Genomic DNA, 21,251 nt, shown 5'->3' with positions numbered 1-21,251 from the left:
TGACACAGTGCTCCCCTGGCTGACACAGAGCTCCCCTGACTGACACAGTGCTCCCCTGGCTGACACAGCGCTCCCCTGGCTGACACAGCGCTCCCCTGGCTGACACAGCGCTCCCCTGGCTGACAGTACTATCTGGTTGTCACATTGCTCCCTTGGCTGTCACAGTGCTCCCCCCTGGTTGTCTCAGTGCTCTCCTGCTATTACAGTGCATAAGCATAGGAATCTCTAAGGACATTTAGTTGTACATGTGTGGGTAAATACTATAGCCACAGTGAAGCTTAGGAAAATGAGTCCCTGAAAGCAGCAAGAGGTGGGGTGATAATGGCGATGGGTCACCTGAGAAGTACCACAATTTGAGAGCCCACTGGTTGTCTGTACTCCCCCTGAGTACTCCTAGTTTCCCACCCTGGATCTGGAAGGCCCACGAACTTGTTTGTGAGTTGACTTTGTTGAGGCAGAAAACTGATCAAACACAGAATGGGACTTAAAATGCAGTGCAGTTCACATAGAAGGTCTTGGTGCAATACCTGAATTTAATAGTGATTCTATCTTCTTCACAAAGGATCACTATGTGGGTCGGGGGACGTGCATATGGCCTGGTAATCATCTCAATAGTTCATCTCCATCAAGCTAGTGACCCAAAAGACACTGAGTCAGTCATGTTCCCTCCCTGGATCACAGGTGGAGCTTCCATGGACACTGGGCCAGTTGTGCTCCTTCCCTGGAACACAGATAGGTGGATCTTTCCTGGACACTGGCCAGTCACGTTCCCTTCCTGGAACATGGGTGGAGCTTCTGTGGACACTGGGTCTACCACTATCCTACCCTCACACCTTTTTAACCACTGGAGAGCATCATGCTTCCTCCTAAACACTTCAAATGTGTACATACTAAAACTGGCCCACATTGCAGTGGCCATCTTCAAAGCTGCATTCATAAATACTGCTCCTTCAATATCTTGTTTCTTTGCCTTTTAATAACTTTTATATCATTTGCCCCTCTAGTCCAAGACCCAGATCAATTTTACAATTACTTGTCATGTCTTTGCAATGGATTTATTAATTAAAAATAATAATAATCCATGAGGGCATGAGATAAATGTTCACCAGAATACTTCTGAAGTGTTGTGAGCTCACAGGGCGCCTCCAGGGGTGGGATTACGGGTTCATGTGGCTTCTCTGCAGCCTCAGAGAGGGAGAATATACACAGCACTGCACCTCAACAGTCACTGAGCTGCCTCCCTGGGCAAAAAGAGCATCTCCAGGCAGATGTAGGAAAATCACTGACTTCCACACACCCTCTCGCTACATCAGACACACTAATTAAATCAAAACATACCACAGACCTGGATAAAGAGTTAGAGACACAGAAGTCCCAAAATTAATTAATGATATATAAATGATTTTTGAAGCTTCAAGACCTGGGGATAAGTTAACTCTTTAGATGCTATATAAAAAGTAAAATACATAGACAAAAATAAATTGAAGCTCATGAATTAAACATTTCAGTTCTTGTTCAAAATATATACCTAAGAAAATTAAGACAATCCACAGACTAGGGAAAAGATATCTGCAACACACACACATACACATACACACATACACACATACACACACACATACACACATACACATACACACATACACATACACACACACATACACATACACACACATACACATACACATACACACATACACATACACACATACACATACACACATACACATACACACATACACATACACACACATACACATACACACATACACATACACACACATACACATACACACACACACACATACACACACATACACACACACCTGACTAAAGATTTTGGTAAGAATGATTATAACAATAATAAACTAATCAGTAAAACATGAATAGAAGACCAAGCTTTCGCCATCCCAGGATAGTCAGTCTCCATGCAGACCCCCCTCCTGTCACACCCTGGAGCCTATTCCACAAGCCCTTGCCACACTACTTGAGAACACAGAGCCCTGGCTAGTTTTCTGTCAACTTCCCACAGGCTAGACTCACTTGGGAAGAGGGTGCCTCAACTGAGAAAATGCCCCTACCAGACTGGCCTGTGAGGCATTTCCTTGAGAGGGTGGGTCCAGCTCACTAGGGGTGGGGTCAGGCTGGGCTGGTGGTCCTGGGTGCTATGAGAATGCAGGCTGAGCAAGCCATGGGGAGCAAGCCAGTAAACAGCACCCCTCCATGGCCTCTGCTTTGGAACCTGTGATGGAGTGTGACCTGACAGTTGTAAGATGAAATAATAATCCCTTTCTTCCCTATATTGTTTGTCATGGGATTTTACCACAGCAACAGAAATCTAAAAAGAGCCCTACACCACAGGCTCCCTCCCTCCGTTCTTGTTACACTTTCTTCCTTAGCTCTTACAGTAGCTCACTCTCTTGCCCACTGGCCTGCTGTGCCCCAACACCTCCCCCCCACCACACACACACACATACACAGTATCATCTCACTCCCTCGCCCACTGGCCTGCTCTCCCTGCCCCCATCCCCCATTCCCACACACTCAGAAATCATGCACATGATGTCTAGGATTCTGTCCCCATTTAGTGGCAGGCAACACTAAGGTCCTTGAGTGATTACCAGCAGGTACTCTAAAGACCAATGAGGGAACAGACTTCAAAGCGCTTAGAACAGCCCTGTGTACTGCCACCACCATGCCACCACCACTGCGGTGCTTTCTTACCCTCTGCCTCCCCTGGCCAGAGCTCAGCCTCTGCCCTGGTCCCTCAATAAGCCAGCCTCAGCTGAAGGGGCCTCTCTACCCTGCACTTGCACAATATGCAATGTCCATTAGAGTCTCATAATCAAGTCAGTGTGCCCTCATTGCTGGGAGGGAAAACGAGTCTGCATTACTACAGCCACAGGCCAGAGTGTCCCAGAGTGTCCCTCCCTCAGTGGGGATGGGAAGGCTAGGTTGACTCCATGCAGACTTCAAATCGGCCTAAGAACAGGGCGAGCCCAGCCAAGTCAGTCACTAGCAGAAAAACCCCAGGCTCCAGCCTTCACGCTCCATAATGGTTCAGGAATGCCTAGAGATGGAGTAAGATAAAGCTCATCTACTCCGGAAGTCTGTGCTTTAAATAAAGCCTGCCAGTTCACTTGGTTGTCTCTCTATCTTGGTAACGGGAGACTCTGGCACACTGGACTTCTGCAGAATTTGCACTCTCTATGCTTACATACTATGTGAGCCTGGGGTGTCATTCTTTGTCAAATCATGGACCCTTACAATGCAAGTGTCCCACCAGATTAGAGAACTGCAGCATTTTCTCTGAGCTAACTATAAACTGATCTTCTACCAGTGCAGGTTCCCTGCTGTCCCACCTGGTCACAGTCTGCTCCATGACCTCGAAGCACACCACTTCATCTCCACCGTCCATTTTAATTAGTGAGGCTCTTCACTGCCGACCTACAGCGTCCGCAGTAATGACAGCTCAGCGTTATGGTTTGCATGAGAAATGTCTCCCATGTTTGGATACTCATCCACAGCTGCTGGCACTGTTTTGGGAGGGTTGTAGAACTTTGGGAAATTAGTCTAGGTGGAAGAAGTAGATCTCGGGGGAGATGGCCTTGAGGTTTATAGCCTGACCCTGCCTCTTCCTGCTGATCTGCAAGACAGTAACTGTCACCACACAGGCCCACTAATGCATGCACACCCTGCATCACCAGACACTCACACTGTCACAAAGCCACCTGCCGGCATCCCTTCCCTGACACCATGGACTGTGTCACCTTAACCTGGAAGCCAGCCATTGATCTCAGAGGTGAGAAGAACACATGTTGGCCAATGTGCTCCGTGCTGTTTGTCCACGTGAGCCTTGTGTCAATTCAGGGCCCTACCCTCTTCCCTTCTAAAGGACCAGCAAACAGAAGCTAATAGGTGCCCAAAGGCATACAGCTAGGAAGCTGCAGACCTGAGTAACACAGAGCTTGGGAGAACAGGAACACAAATGCTTCCTTAGAAACTAAACCACTTATCCCTGCGCATATTCCCTAAGTGCCAAGTGCTGCTGTATGCCTCTATACGCACTATGTATTTACATCAGCTGACAAACCTCTGACATCACAGCATCCCCACGTGAGCCTCGCTCCAAGCAAGCAAGGCCAGGAAACTAGGGAATCCGGCTTCGTGATGCCCACACGTGACTTGACCAGGACACAGCTGTCTGCTCTGGAGCAGCTCCTACTGACCATGAAGACAGGGAGCTGGGCTTCTCAAGAAGTCCTCAAAAGGAGCCAGAGCTCAGTGTGAGTCTCTCTGAAGGGAGCCTGACAGAAAACAAGCATTTTTCACTAACAATCAGCTCATCCCATCCACTCATGTTCTGGCTCTAGGGATCCTCGGAAGACATTTTCCTGATACCCAGGAACTCTACAAACCCACTTAACACTGTCACTGAAAATCTAAATAGGCCTGGTGAGGACAGAATGCATTTTAGTCAGCAAGGGATCAGATCTTCTCCAGTCAGCAGGTTCCCAAAGTAGAACCACCCAACTCCAAAATATCTGAAGTAGAACCAGCCCCTAGAGCCGGCCTCAGGCTATTGTATGCCCTAAAACATAACAGGGTAGTAAAAACAGGATGTGAATTCAGAAAAACACCAACTACTCAAATATAGGAAAGAGTGGGTACTGAAACAGACTTCGTGAACGATGGTGTCTTTGGAGAATTTGCTCTTTTTGAGGAAGTTTATACAACATTGTGCTGAGTGAACACAGGACACAGATATAAATAGGATGGGACACATCCATCCTCTTCCTTCTATTTCAGGGTGGTAAGAAAAGCTCAGCAATAACTGATAGCCAGGGATCCAAGTGACATCTGCTTTCGTGCAGGAGTTTCTGCTGCACCTGAACTTTACCAAATTGAATGTGCATTTTAAATTAGAGGTAATGACCTTTGCCCACCTACATCCTAATGTTTTGGACACCCCTTCCTCTGCTTTTCCCTCCCCAAGTGGCTCTGGATACATCTGCTGTATCCCTTTGCATAGTGTAAGGGTGTCAAGAGTTCATGAAACCCACTGTCTTGTCTAGATTTTTTTTTTCAAGAGCCCTTCTGAAATTACCTCCCTACCAAAAGTGTCCATTTTAAGTTACCTTTGCAAAGTGTGCCTTCTCTCTGCTGGTAGAGAATGCTATGACACAACATCAGACACACACACACACACACACACACACACACACACACACACAACCTGTCAGCCTCCTGAAGTGGAAGACAGAAAGGTTTAAAACTAACAATCTTTACCACCAGCAAGTTCATTGTCAATATATCCCATGGGCTGGGGGTATGGCTCGGAGGTGAGGGGCTGAGCAAGTGCGAGCACTAAGTCCCATTTCCATTTCCTGTTCAAAGAGTAACACAACGTCAGAAACAACCGCGCTTCCTGCTCCTGTGACATCAATGCAGCTCAGGCTTGAGCTTGAATTCAGGTTGACAGACACATGGTGCCACCTATGAGCCATCATGTGTAACTGCAGGTACAGTGTTAACCACTCAGGCGAGACCTGGTCTTGCAAGGCTGCAATCCAGCTACTCTGGAACCTGAGGAAAAAGGATTGAAAGCTCAAGCCCTGCCTGGGCCACCTTTAGCAGCTTGTCTTGTCTCAAAAACAATTTTAAGGGATCGGCATGCAGCTCAATAGTACTATAGCACTCGCCTATGCTAGGCAAGGCCCTAGGTCCAATCCCCACGCAACACACGAGAAAAGGAGGACGCTTGCAAACCATCCGGGGTTCCCTCAGCTCCACTCCCTGTAGGGCAGGAAAAAAGAAGTTGTCACAGTATCTACAGGCTCAGCCGACAACTAAAAGTGTACACTTCAGAAAGCTCCTAGCTGTGCAACACCCCACCACATCCCTGCTGACATCCAAGCAAATATTCAGGCTGGCTCCAGGGGCTGCAGGGATCAGCAAGAATCACCTGCATGGCTTCTTTTCCTTCGTTTGCATTACTTTGGCCTCTGTACAACTCAAACCTGGTTCTGTGGGGACAGTGTGACCTGGCAGGCCAGGGACAGTTAACTTCAAGTGTTCTGAGACTCTCGGCTTCAAGAGTGATTGTGCGTTGAACTTCTACACTATCACACCTGGTGACTGAAGCACACAGGAACCCAGGTGTTGCTAATAGTAGGTGACATGCTGCTGAAGGTGATGACACAGTCAGTGCTTCTCCACTGGAGTCACTGCGCATCCTTTCCAAAGTCCTCAGTGGCCCTCAGGACAAACTCAATCTCTAACTCTGTGCAAGGCCATGTCTTCCCTGAGAATCACAGCTAGCACACAGTGGCACACTGCTCTCCTCCAGGCCCCACGTGATCTGGCCTTGGGCAAACCTCAGGGTTCTCAATCACTACTGTGTGTAAATAAATATCAGGCCCAGGGATGCTGAGTCACTTCCCACCTACAACACACTCTCCTTCTTAAAGATTTATTTATATTTTTTAGTTATGTTTATGTATGTGTAGGTCTCTGTATGTGCATGTTCACACATATGTACAGATATGTGCAGAGGCCAAAAGAGGGCACTGGAGCTAGGGTGTAAACTGTTATGAGCCACCCAGTGTGGTCCTGGGTCCCATGCAAGAGCAGTACATGCTTTTAACTAGTAAGCCTCTTTATTTTGGTTTGGTTTGGTTTGGTTTGGTTTGGTTTTTTCAAGACAAGTTTTTTTGTGTAGCCCTGGCTGTCTCAGAACTCACTCTGTAGACCAGGTTGGCCTAGAACTCAGAAACCTGCCGGCCTATCTCTACTGAGTGCTGGGACTAAAGGTGTGCACCACCATCTACTAAAGATTATATTTTAGTTCCCATCCTTGTTGTGCTTCCTGTTCTGAGCAGGCCACACCAGCCTAAAGGACATCAGTCTGAGCTGTCCCACAGTGCAGCCCGAAGTCCAATATTACTATTTATATCTGTATCAATTAAAGTTAAACAAAATTTTACATGCCTTCTTGTTGCAACTACATGTCTGAAGGATGCAGCAGCCACATGTGGCCAGTGGCACTGCCCTGGATCTACAGACACATCCACTGTGATTCAACTCCTCATGAGGAGCACTAGCTCCAGGAAGCCCCTGGTGTACCATGTTCAACCCAGGCTCCCATAAGTCACCATGCTCAGCTCACTATATGCCACCGAATGCCTGCACCTGTGCTGAGCCTAGCAAGCAGCCAACAGATGCCCTTTGGTGGGGCATTATGAGACATCTTATCACTTATCATCCTATCCCTGCAATAAAAATCCCTGAGTTCAGCCATGGCCAGTTTTCACACCAGGCTTCCTCTCCCATTAAGACAATAAGAAAACTTACTGTTTTGGAGTACATTAGCAGGAATCCCAGTTAAATGTTGTGGGTAGGATGGTATAGAAGTAGGTTTAAAAGTTCTGTAACTGTTAAACCCATGATCCTGCCCAAATCCAAGCTGCTGCCTTCCTTCCACTCACATCTTGGACTTCCACCTGGGTTTCACTGGAAAGGGGCTATTTGTAAAGGATGCTATGTAGCTCACTAGTGGAGTGCCAGCCTACAATGACCTGCATTCTATCCCAAGTATTGAAGGGAGAGAAAGGAGAGAGAAAGGATAAAACACCACTGGTAGATATGCTTTCTAATTTTGTTTCATCTACTGAAGCTATCTGAACTACTCAGCATCAATAGATAACATACACAGCTTGCTCACCCTGCATCCTGCTGTTCCGATTTGAAAGGCACTAAGATAATTACTACACTAGACCTGAATCAAGCCCTTAGTTACAGAGAAAGCCAACTGCGAGCACATCAAGATGCAGTCACATTTCTTGACAACAGAACAGGTAGGGTCTTTTCCCACCTTCCAACCTAGTGTCATAGTGCCACCTCTTCCCAGTCCTGCTGTGCCCAAGGCTTCAGGAAGGGTGACTTGCTTATGGACCCAAGATCCCCTCCTCTGTGCTCAGGATTCTATACCAGCTGGCCAGCTCTGACTGGCTTGGAAGGCACCTTCCCAAAGCCTTGATCCCTCTAATTAAAAGCAAGCTGCTCATCTTTCAGTTACCATAATTGCATGGCTCGCTTTAATGCCATTTAGCTTGTAGTGACTCCCATTAGTTATTTCAGTATTTTCAGCTTGTTGATGAATCCCTAAAGACAAGCACACCACCACATACATATTAAATCTCCTTAAATTTAACAATACACCAAATACCAGCAAGCACTCAAGACACCACACTCACTAGAGAAAAAAACACCCAGTTACATGATAAAGCAATTGTAACCACTCCGCCTTCATGCAGACAAATTACTAAACACCAGATAATCCAAGAATGGACCAGCTGCTGACAGCAGCTGTTAACTTAGCCAAACTCTAGAAATGCTTTTAATATGCAGGTGCCCACCTCCTCCCTAACCCAGGCCCAGCTACGTGAGGATATGTGGAGCAGGACATGAGCTGCTGTCTAATAGTGAGGGTAGTGTACATAGGAATTCACCGTCAGTGGATCTTAGGTGTTTCGACACATGCACGTGCAGGAAGCTGTGAGGTGGAGAGTGAATTAGTTAGCTTAACGTGGTTTCTACAGTGGATACGTACATCAGATCAACCTGCCACACCACAAACACACACCCTTTTTATGTCAATCATACCTCCATGAAGCTAGGCAAACAGTCCAAATCTTCAGGGACATCTTTTATTCTTACTGTTTTTTTTTTCTTCTTGCTCAAGAACCTGGGCAAGATGTTGGCTCAATGGCCAAGAAAGCCTTGGGTCATCCCACAGTCTAAAGTGAGCTACCTCTTACCCACTCGATCATCAGAAAATCCCCCTAAAAAACACCAAGACTGAACAAGCAAAGCAGAAGAGCCTTGGCCCTGCACGTCTCGATTGCTCAAGGAGGAGAAGAAAGATAACCTTCCGGGGCTGAACAGGATACCATGGAGCTTGCTCCAAACTCCATGCATGAGTTCTCTGCGGTTCCCCTTCTTAGCATGTCCACTATCACTGTCGAGGTAAAGCTGTAGGCCTGGAGGGAAGACACATGGGGGATGACACCAGGAACATAACATCCTCACTCCCAGGAGAGGGCGTTTCACCATCCAGGGATCCATCAGGCTCCAGCAAATGGAGCATTTTGTGCTTTCCAATATGATGTTCCCTGGTCCCAGACCATGTTTCCCAATCATTCTGATCCACTGATTGCTGCCCCACTGTGAAAGGGGCCTGGGTCACTGGCAAGAATGGGCCCAACATTGGTCATGGAAAAGAGAGGGCCTGGGAACAAAAATGAAAAAAGATGCATCCCCTCCAGACAGCAGGTGTTGGGCTATGCACAGAAAGACATCTGTGTGTGCACTGTGTCTTCTAACCTATTTTGTTTAGGTCCTCACACACCTGTATGTCCGCTGTACATTTAGCCACTGTGAAACTGGGGTCATAGGATATTTTTCAGGTGGGTGTCCATAATTCTCAATATTACACTTTCTCATCACATCCTGGCTTTGGGAAGCATTCCCTTTCTTAGTTGTGGTAATAGAAGCTGTGATGCCTACCAAACACTGCCAGAGAGAGAAGAGTGACCCAAGGGCTGTCCAAGGAGTGAAAGTTTCCTGAAGGAGCCCAAGACGATGCCAGACCCACTGAGGATCCACAATGGCTGCTGCCATAAGAAATGGACCTGCCACTGAGGTCCATTTCATGTCAGAATCCAGTCTACACCAATGAGTGTCTTAGGAGACAGAGGAGCAGACAGCCTCTTTTGACTTGTCTTTCTCTCCAGAGTAGAGAGCTCAGCTTCATTAAAAACAACACAAGGTGTGGCCAACTCCATTGTCCCTTACCAGCTCTCAGTGGGCCTTGAATTCTATCACTCCCAGGGCTACAACAGCAACTAGCAGCCCTACACCCACCTGTCAGCCTTCCCACCTGCCACTCTACCCACCTGCCACCCTACCCACCTGCCATCCTACCCACCTGCCACCCTACACACCTGCCAACCTACACACCTGCCACCCTACTCACCTGCCACCCTACCCAAAGAGAGAACCTCAGTTAAGAAAATGTCCCCAACACACACACCAAATTGGCCTGTGGGCAAGCCTGTGGTACATTCCCTTGACTGACTGATGGAAAGGTCCAGCTTTCTGGGGGTGGAGCCATCCCTAGGCTGGTGGTCCTGGATGCTATAAGAAAACAGGCTGAGCAAGCGAGTAAGGAGCACCCCTTTATGGCCTCTGCATCAGTTCCTGCTTGCAGGTTCCTGCCTTGAGCACCTGTCCTGGTGTCCCTACATAATGGACTGGGACTGGGACACAGACGCCAAGCACTCTTCACTCTTTGCATTGTTTCTGGTCATAGTGTTTATCACAGCAATAGAAACCCTAACTGAGACAAACCCCTGTATATCTACTACCTTCTTACACACACAAACGCAGCTCATGTACATGAGTTACTGTTACAAACTTGATGGCCAGACAAGCTAAAGCCTCTACAAGCCACAGTGGAGGAGTGGCTATCCTAGGGAGAAGTAGGCAAGGTTCTCTTCTCGCCACCTCTTCTATGATGTGCAGCATGACACAGCAGGGAAGGCTTAAGCTTTCAAAGATACAGGAAACTGGTTCAAAAGGCAACCTTGCCATTTAGCAGTTAACAGGAACCTCCCAAATGCATACAAGTTCAAAGACACAGGGTACTCTAGACCCCTGCATGCAGAAACCTCACTAGCTTAGAGCTCTGTGGATGGGCCTTGGGACAGGGAGTGGGATTTCACAGGCTTGTCTCTGTGACATGTAGACGGAAACAGCATGCCTACAGGGAGTGGCCATAGGCAACTGTTTGATTCAGCTCTCTAACTTATACACACTCAATGCACCATAGATATTTGCTAATTGATTAAGGCCTACGATTAGTAATGTACTTTCGAGAATAATCTGTTCAGCCATAAGAAGCTCAGGGTTAGAAAGCAATGAGACACAAAAGCTCGATCTGGAATTATATATGCTTATGATTGTGTGGTTACTCTCAGCTCAAGACTAATGAAAACCAGGAAATACTATACAAATAATCCAGCAAATAGAGGGTTAAGGCAAACGACTACAAGTTTAGAGTCAACTTAGACTGCACAGCAACATCCTGTGAATTGTGTGTGTGTGTGTGTGTGTGTGTGTGTGTGTGTGAATAAGGAAATACAAGTACTATTAAACCCCCTGCATTATATGTATATGAGTTGAATGACAATAGCTGTTTTCCTACCACAGACTTTCCCATGGGAATTTACCCTGTTCTTTCAACAGGTATGTAGTATTTAGTATGGAATGGAGCAGTAGTTAATACATTGTGACTAAGTACCTTTCTCTGTTTAAAATGTAGATGCATATGTGTGCAGAGTGTAATGTGAGATCATGAAACTGAGCCAAAGGCTCGATGCACACATGCACATGTTAGCTAGGGATGAAGGCTCCATGAACACATGCACATGTTAGCTAGGGATGAAGGCTCCATGCACACATGCACATGTTAGCTAGGAATGAAGGCTCTATGCACACATGCACATGTTAGCTAGGGATGAAGGCTCAATCCACAAATGTACACATTAGCTAGGGATGAAGGCTTGATGCACACATGCACATGTTTGCTGGAGGTGAAGGCTCCATGCACACATGCACATGTTAGCTAGGGATGAAGGCTCCGTGCACACATGCACATGTTAGCTGGAGGTGAAGGCTCCATGCACACATGCACATGTTAGCTAGGGATGAAGGCTCAATCCACAAATGTACACGTTAGCTAGGGATGAAGGCTTGATGCACACATGTACATGTTAGCTGGAGGTGAAGGCTTGATGCACACATGCACATGTTAGCTAGGGATGAAGGTTCCATGCACACATGCACATGTTAGCTAGGGATGAAGGCTCAATCCACAAATGTACACGTTAGCTAGGGATGAAGGCTTGATGCACACATGCACATGTTAGCTGGAGGTGAAGGCTCCATGCACACATGCACATGTTAGCTGGGAATGAAGGAATGATTTCTGCTCTTGCTAACCAGCTGCCAGCCATTATTCCTTCCATATAACAATGACTAGATTTTTCTCATTTCAGTCTTACAATTCCAGACAATCAAAGAATTTTGAAAAATAAAAAAACTACTCCACATGCATATTTGTACTTACTGCCATGCTCACCTCAGCACTGACCCTAAATACCCACAAAGAATAAGAGCCGTTCCCAGAGGACCTGAGCAGGGCAAACCTTCCTCTCTCAATTACTGCGTATGGCTCAGGCTGCCTAACTCAATCCAGCTTGACAGTCAAAACAAAAAGACAGCTCACACCAGGCATGGAGACACAGGGTTTGAAACCCCAGTGCTAGGGAGGGGCAGGCCGGAGGGTCATCAGTCTACACTCAAGCAGAGGAGGGAGAGGAAGGGAGGAAGAAGAGAGTTTTTAAAGTCCCACTGTTGGCTATGTCATATTCCCAACATCCCACTCCTACCCTCTCTGAGTCAAAGCTCTCAGTTATACATGACTGGAACATGCCCCAGGAACAGGAGAACAGAGATGAGGACATGCGCCATGAATAGCTGACAACTACAGGCTGTTAGTGTGAGGGGCAGTCAAAACACCACACCCAGGAAGCTTATACCTTATACAGCGGCCGGCGCACATCGATGGGACAGTTCTGTATCACTTCATCAACAACATCCGAGATGGACTCCATAAAGTCTGGGTTAGCAAACTACATTTTATACAGATAGAAAAGAAACATTATACATTTTGTCAAATAATCAAAGTATTTTCAAACAAAATTTTAAGACTTCGTTTTTACTTTTACTTTGGTCCTAAATTATCTTCTTGTTGTTTTGATTTTGGTGATAGTAGTGTGTGTGTGTTCGTGTGCATGTGTGTGTTCGTGTGCATGTGTGTGTTCGTGTGCATGTATGTGTACGACTTTGCTTCCCTTCTTTTATTTTTGCTCATATGAAATTATTTATTTCCCATGTTTTTATGGGTATAATCTTGTGCTGAAATTTTCCTTCTATTGTCTTCTATAGGGCTGGATTTGTGAGTAGACACTGTTTAAATTTGGATTTGTCATGGAATATCTTGTTTTCTCCAGTAAAATGTTGTGGGTGTAGTAGTCTCTGTTGGCTTCTGTTGACTTCTTGAGAGTGTAGCACATCTGGCTAGCACATCTGGCTAGTGCCCTTTTACCTTTAGCTTCTTGAATAGTTATGTGTGTGGGTGTGTCTGAGTGTGGGTTTGGGCCCACACAGTGCCCACAGAGACCAGAAAACAGCATATCCCCTGGAGCTGGAGCTGCAGACACTTATGAGCCAGTTCACCAGCTGGGCATTCACTGATTTCACATGGACAGTCAGTCACAAAACACTCTGTCTTAATGTCACTTTCATACAGGGGCCAATGCACACAGTGCTTGAGATTAGTGCCTGCTTTGTTACCACAGACCCCTAGAGGTCAGTTTCAAATCCATTTTCTTCTATTGCTCTTCAGAGATCTCCCACATGTCCAGGATAGCCCCAACCTTAACTGTTAAAGCAGGTAAGTCACACCAGGCAGCCACACCACGTGAAATCACCAACTTGCTCTCTGGGCCCCTGTACTGAGAACCACTCCTTGTGCACACTTGGGGGCAGCATTGCTCCACATACACTACTCTCGGTACACTCAGACATCTTACCTCTGGGTGAAAGAATATTTCTGGCCCCAGGAACCTTTCATAACCAACATCTATAATGAACTTCTTCTGGTTGACGGCATTGATCCCCGTGTACTGTTTGACCCACTTTCGGGGATCCACATCATACTTAGCAAATTCTTTGACAATATCAGGGCAAATGTAACAGTACTTCTCCTGTGTGTACACAAAAAGACATGGCCAAAGCATTAATAAATACCAGTGTCTCTGCCCTCTGACAAATACACAGGAACCCACATCTTACAGACACCTCTGAATTCATCTGCCTGCATCGTAACTCTTGCGTGGCTGGACCATCAAGCATGCATCCCACTGTCTTTCAGCTTAAACATGACTACACTTGAATAGGAAAGTCTGCTTTCTCTGAAATGGTTATGCATCACTACCATGTTCTCCCTAGTTTTGATGCCATATTATCTGAAAGAATATCTATCTGTGAAGCATCAGCTTCTTGTCTCCACCAGGGTTTTGCTGGCCTCTCCGGCTCCCTGTCAGGTGTCAGCCTACTGCTGTCCATGAGACCAGCAAACTAAGCATGGCCCACTCTAGAATGCAGAGGCCAGCTGCAAGAGTGTGTGTGTGTGTATGTGTGTGTATGTGTATGTGTGTGTGTGTTTGTGTGTGTATGCGTGTGTATGTGTGTGTGTTTGTGTGTGTATGTGTGTGCATTTGTGTATGTGTGTGTATATGTGTGTATGTGTGTGTGCATTTGTGTGTGTTTGTGTGTGTATGTGTATGTGTGTGTGTTTGTGTGTGTGTGCATTTGTGTGTGCGTTTGTGTGTGTGTATGTGTGTGTATGTGTGTGTGTATGCATGTTTGCATTTGTGTGTGTGTTTGTGTGTGTATGTGTGTGTGTATGTATATGTATATGTTGTGTGTGTGTATATATGTGTTTGTGTGTGTATGTGTGTGTGCACACGGCCGTGCATGCATGCCTAAGGGAATGCTACCTGTCTTCCTGTTAAATGTCTGCTTGATCCCCTGACCACCCTGCTGGTTAGGTATTCTAAGTCACTTGATCAACACTGGAGATACACAGTTGGTGGAATAATTAGATCCTTCTCAGAGGCAATCTAGCTAAGAGTCAAACACGAGGCAACTGAAATAAGCAAATGTCATGACATAAGTTGGCAGCTAGTGTACAATAAGAGCAGAATCAGGCAGGAGCACTGGCAGGAGCACTGGGGTTGCCAAGAGATGGGCTCCCACTAAGGAAAGGAAAACAAAGGCTGAGGAGGAAGCCTTGGAAATATTTTAGTCTACAAAGAAGTCTGAGGACATCTTTGCAAACCTCTCCCCCTAATGGAAGGACCAGCTCTTCCCTTTTGCTTGAGGACTTTGAGTCACCCCAGTCCCGGGAAACCCAAGCCCATGAGGCAGGGACAGGTGGCATTCTTTCTGTAGGAGCCAGCCCTCTATCTGCTCCATCCCAAAAGGATTGTTCTCAACTAGTATCAGCCAAAATTCATAAATCTTGTCCCCGGCTTCCTTGCATTCAACCAACCTCCAAAGATGCTTGATGAGAGGAAGCAGCAGAAGCACCCCTCTGCACTGCAGCACCCCTCTGCACTGCAGCACCCCTCTGCACTGCCACTCAGAAGCACCCCTCTGCACTGCTGCTCAGAAGCACCCCTCTGCACTGCAGCTCAGAAGCACCCCTCTGCACTGCGGCTCAGAAGCACCCCTCTGCACTGCCGCTCAGAAGCACCCCTCTGCACTGCAGCACCCCTCTGCACTGCTGCTCAGAAGCACCCCTCTGCACTGCAGCTCAGAACCAGAGCTGCTGAGGTCAGGTGGCACACCCCACCTCAGACCCTGCTCCAGATCCAAACAAAATCCTCCCTCCTCACGATATATGATAACCAGCCTTGAATACTCGGATAGCTCTTACATTTTGATTTTTTTTAATGTGTTTTGGTTTTGCTAGCTGGGAAGAAAAATTCCTTTCTTTTCTTTTTTTTTTTTTTCTTGGTTTGTTTGTTTGTTTTCGAGACAGGGTTTCTCTGTGTAGCCCTGGCTGTCCTGGAACTCACTCTGTAGACCAGGCTAGCACCAGGCTGGCCTTGAACTCAGAAATCCGCCTGTCTCTGCCTCCCAAGTGCTGGGATTAAAGGCGTGCGCCACCACCACCTGGAGAAAAATTCCTTTTAAAGGTCTGTAACTGCCATGCCCACACCAATATGAAGATGGGTGAGGTCAAGTAGGCACTCTAAATAATGACCTAAGAGCCACTTTGTTCTTTTGTTACTAAGTTCACATTTTCCTGTCACTGCTCTTAGCATGTAACTGAGGTGTGGAGACAGGGGGGTGGATTCTGTTTAAGGACCCTGAGATCTAGACTGGCAGGGTTCTGAGGTGTACTCTCACAGCACAAGGCAGGCAGACACCGCTGGGTTCCTGACAGACACTGCTGCGACTCACCTCCTGATTCTAAACAGAAGCCTAGAAGGAGATGGGGAAGCAGCATGCAGCTAATTGAAGGTTTTGTTTAACTAGGCTCCAATTAAATGATGCTCTATGCCACACACCGGCGGCTCAACACCAGCTATCAAGTCACTCTCTGTGTAGGAGAGCACATTGAGCCTCAAGTCCCCAGCACACTGAACTCAACGGCAAAACAATCAAGGCTCACACTCTCAGAGGGACGGGAAGGGAGCAGGAGGGGGCAATGGCATTGAGGACGTGCAAGCACCATTTCTCTCTCACCCCCAAACCAGCCAGCTTCCCTTCTGTTTTTACCTTAATGGCTTTTGCGGTCTCCAGTGACTGCTCAGGAGGGATTCCCACCTCCCTCTCCCTTAGCAGCTGTTGAATGAAATACGTAATATCTCTACCTGCAATTGGGATGTGTTTGATGCAGCTTCCAATTACATAACCTTCTGCCTGGAGAGGAAGAGGAGGCAGGACAGCCATGTCAGTATGCACAGTCCAGAGCCCACGCACTCCAAGGCTCCTCACCCTCGCCTCCCCGGACACCCACCTTTCTAAGCACTGAACTAGCATTTAATGGCTCCCACTTGTAAGGTTCAGTATCTAAGGTCTTTTTAAATGACAGCATCTAAAATTCCATTAATATTTAAAACTCTAAATGGCTCCAATAACCTGAATCTCCACAAGCAACCAAAATGTTTCCATTAGGAACATGTGGGAAATGACACAGGATTGTTCATTTCTAAAAGATGCTGCTGCCTGAGAGAAGAGTTAACATGACAGTAATGCTTCACTCTAACTAGACAGAACAGGCTTTGTCTGTGTACTGTTAAAGCTCTTCCTAATTCAAAGTTAGCAACTGTGGGAAAGTACAGAGGACTATGATCCCCAAAAAGCCTGGATCCAGACCCTGGGTCCAAGGATTCCAACCTCCATCCCTAGTGTGGAGCAAATACCCTGAGGGTATTTATAGTGTCTATGAAATAAAACGCTGCCTGACAAACATGTGCTTTAATGACAGATACTAAGTATTCAAGAAATGGTTCTGTCCAGCATACTGAAAGTGATTCAAAGAAGCTAACCAACCCGTGCCAGCTTAAGACCAGGGCAACTTAGGATCTGCATTCTCCCCGATGCCTTCCTGAGCTACTAAAGGCATGGCTGTGAGGGGCCTGTGGGAGTCCACAACAACTCTGCTATCAACGAGCAGGACTGATGCCTAGAGTCCACATGCCTAACAGCCGTGATGGGCCCAAAGTCCCTCCACTGACCTGTGGGCACACACTTGCCACAGTAGCCACAAGCCTGGCCACCCACAAAGACTCAGGTGTGGGGACACTGGTGATCACTTTTTCATGGTCTCTGTGCCACAGGGCCCGGGGAAAAGAGAGGACATGAAGATGAACCATAACTCTACGCTGCGTGTGTGTGTGTGTGTGTGTGTGTGTGTGTGTGTGTGTGTGTGTGTACTATATTCATTAGCACAGGCACAGTTAGAGCCATGCTAAGCTACAAGGATCCCCTCTCCTGGGATTCTTTCCCATGCTCCTAACTTCTAGACAAAACATTGGGCCTTTCTGCAAAGTGCAACTATTTGTAAAATATTTTTAGATAAAAGGCATGGACAAGTGATTAAAGCATCAGCTTCTAACACATGGGCTCTTCCCAATCACATCGTAAGACCCCCACACACACCATTTCCTAAAACAAGCATTAAGTAGGCTCTTCCGTGTGCTGTACACTCAGCAGCAGGACACTTACTCTAGACCACACACCAGGATTTTAGGTAATTATTTTTCACAGAATGTTTGACCATAACAGAAAAGGTATCATTAAATGAGCATGAAAAATACAACTCTAGTATTCTTTATACTGTTAGAACACAAACTAGACATAGAATATTCTCTGTGTATGTGCGTCTTGACCAAAGCATGAGAGGCTGTGCAGTTCACAATGTGATCGTCTACATGGGTCTAGGAGTAATTCTGTTCTCTTATTGTTTATTACTTTACCCAGATTTTCAGTAACAAATAAATTTTTGTAAATGGGAGAAGAACCTAAATTAATACACAGTGAAAATTACAAAAATCCTTTCTCTCTGGACCTGGGCTCTATGTGAAATGTCTTCTCTTCCTACCACACACTTGCTGAGTGACCCTTGACCCTGAGCAAAGTGAACAAGTGACCGAAGAGCCTGAGCTCACCCTATCCTGCAGTGGAAAGATGACGGAGAACAAATGAAGGCAGACCTGAGGCCCCAGCACCGGGAGCTGAGGCCCTCAGCTCATCAGAGAGAAAGCCAGAGTGGCATCACCTCCTCCAGCAATTCCCACAGAGCCAGCCTCTGAGATGGCTCTGAAGGGTCCACTCCTCCCATGAAGAGGACACGTGGGCAGGGCAACGAGGGTGATAGGGACTTGGATTGTCGTCCCTCCCAACCATCAAGCCTTTCGTGACACAAAGCAGGAAGAAAGGAAGCTCACCTCTTCTGCTTGGCTTTGGCCAAGTTGGGCTTTATTTGTTTGTTTTTTGTTTGTTTGTTTGTTTGTTTGCTGTGTATACACACACATGTACATGAAGGTAGAAGGTGTTCCATTTTGTGAAGCTGGTTGTCACAGGTCTCGTGTATCCCAGGGTGGCCCTAAGCTCAGTATAAAGCCAAGGATGACCTTTCTCTTCTGAATCTCCTGCCTTCGCCTTTCAAATGCTGGAATTACAGGCTTGGGCCACCCCACTCAGTTTTGTATTTTTTAATACTCTTATTTGCACTTTAAAATTACATTTAGGAAGATGGAGAAATGGCTCAGTGGCTAAGGTCATGTACTGCTTTTGCTGCAGACTGAGCTCTGTTGCCTGCACTGATATCAGACAGCAGACAAAAGAACTCCAGGTCCAGGAGTTCCAATGCCTCTGGCCTATTGGGGGAACTTGTATTCATGTGCACAAACCCATACAGAGACACATACATATCATTACATAACTTTTTTTTCAAAACTTAAACTTATTTAAAGGCTGGTAAAACAGCTTAGCAGATTAAGGTGCTCGGCCTGAGTTTGATCCCTGGAACTCACATGATCGAGAGAACTGACTGTCACAAGACCATATGACTACTACACATGATTATGGCATGTACTCCCATGCAAACACAGTGCGCATACACACACACACCTGTGTGCGCACACACACACACACACACATACACACACATCATATACATGTATGCACATACATACACATACACATGCACATATACCAACACTGACACACACACATACACACATACAAAGGCATGCACACACACATACACACATACAAAGGCACACACACATGCATACACACATACACAGGTGCACACCCATACACACATACATATGCACAGACACATACGCACTCACATGCACACACAATTTTTCAAAAGCAAAAACTTTCAAATTAAAAAAAAAAAGAGCTCTATAGTGATTTCTGGTATTTTGGTTTCTTTTGAAAACACAGAAATATTATAAGAACATGTTTTTATTTTGCTCTTAAGTGTGGAGATGTGTGACCATTTCCAAACCGACTGCAGCAGCTGACTATGATTTGCCCCATGCTCTAGGAGGAGCAAGGTTTTGCCAGCTACGGATACTTTCTGTGAATGTGTGACATTTGGGATTCTGGGAACTTTTCAGACGGTATATAAATAAATGCTAGAACCCTAGGAGACAAAATTGGTGGCTGGTTGTCACTCAGGGGCATTGACTGTGGTTTGTTAGTAGTCATGCTCAAAGAAGAAACAAGACAAAAAAAATTAATTAAAGGATTCTCTCTGTTTCTCTCTGTCTCTGTCTCTGTCCTGTCTGTCTCTCTGTCTCTGTCTGTCTCTCTCTGTCTCTGTCTGTCTGTCTCTCTCTCTGTTTCTGCCTCTCTCTCTCTCTCTCTCTCTCTCTCTCTCTCTCTCTCTCTCTCTCTCTCTCCTGCCACACCCACCCCAGTGAAATCTGCATGTCAGGCTTGAAGGCTTGACCATGGATCTGAGGCATACCGCTTCAAAGGAAGCTAGTCTCCTGCGACCTTTTAGCATTCCCTAACTCGGAGGTGGCCCAGATTTGTCCTTGCGTTAGTCAATAGAAGGTCTCACGTGCTAGGTGCCCACCAAGATATGATTTATTAATAGCTAAACAAAATTAGACGTTGCTCTCTGACCTTCATCAATGTTCCAACATCTCTGCTGAACCCTAGCTTGGAATTTTGCAGGGAATGTTACACATTCAGACTAATTGGCTCTGGCATTGTTAGGAAGACAGTGAGGGAGGTCAGGCATTGAAGTTTACTGAATAGAAGTTGATAATCCCAGGGCAAGGTCAACTAGACTCCTCATTTTCAGCCACTCCCAGGGATTAGAAGAATGGGACCACTGAGACATATCTCTGCTAGCCCAGGAGATTAGCATAGTGGGCGTTTACTAAAGATGGGCTGGACCTTGAGCCTGGTGTGTGTTTGTGTGTGTGTGAAAGAGAGCTGTGCTGCGAGAGCTATGCTTCAAGAGAGTGTACTGCGAGCATTCAAGCCTCTACCCTCATGTAGCCCGTAGCCCCTCCCTCTCCCTTCCAGCCCCACACAGCCCAAGCACTCTGGGCTGGGGGTTGGGGGTGGAGCGCCCATCCAGAGGAGGCGGCTGTTGCTTTAGACCCATCACCACTTGATTTTCTTTTTTTTCTTTTGTAATGACCATAAAAGTCTGATGCCTAATTTTAAGAATTTATATTCAGATTCAACACTTCCTTGTGTCAATTCTGTCTGTCATCTGCTGAAGTCTTGCTAACCTGTACTGGAACCCTGTTTCTCCCTTGGGTTGAGGAGCCAAGGATGGCCGGCCCATGGCAATCTCCCCTTTTTTCTCTCCTACCCAGTAATAGGGGTGAAATCAGAGGAATGAAGGGTAGGAAAAAAGAATAACCCACAAAGTAGTAAAAACAAGCTGTAGAACTTTATATAATTTATGTGTGTGTTTATAACTAGGGTTAAAATAAATAACTATGGCTAACACTGTAACTGTGGCTAACACTGTAACTGTGGTTAACACTGTAACTGTGGTTAACATAAAT

The 21,251-nt window shown here is 46.3% G+C and overlaps 1 protein-coding gene across 4 annotated transcripts in view; it reads right to left on the bottom strand.

The window, feature by feature from the left end:
• Positions 1–21,251, bottom strand: part of Actr3b (actin related protein 3B) — a 103,936-nt gene that overhangs the window by 6,214 nt on the left and 76,471 nt on the right. For 3 of the 4 annotated variants that reach the window (XM_031380231.1, XM_031380234.1, XM_031380235.1), the window contains 3 exons: positions 16,477–16,620; positions 13,719–13,892; positions 12,663–12,755 (listed from right to left, as the gene is read on the bottom strand). In XM_031380231.1, the coding sequence (XP_031236091.1) occupies positions 12,663–12,755; positions 13,719–13,892; positions 16,477–16,620 (411 nt within the window). The remainder of the gene's footprint in view (positions 1–12,662; positions 12,756–13,718; positions 13,893–16,476; positions 16,621–21,251) is intronic. The other variant, XM_031380233.1, reaches the window with a different exon arrangement.

The sequence above is a fragment of the Mastomys coucha genome, unplaced genomic scaffold (genome assembly GCF_008632895.1).
Source record: "Mastomys coucha isolate ucsf_1 unplaced genomic scaffold, UCSF_Mcou_1 pScaffold19, whole genome shotgun sequence".
Taxonomy (NCBI): Eukaryota; Metazoa; Chordata; class Mammalia; order Rodentia; family Muridae; genus Mastomys; species Mastomys coucha.
This window is presented reverse-complemented; position numbering and strand designations above follow the sequence as displayed.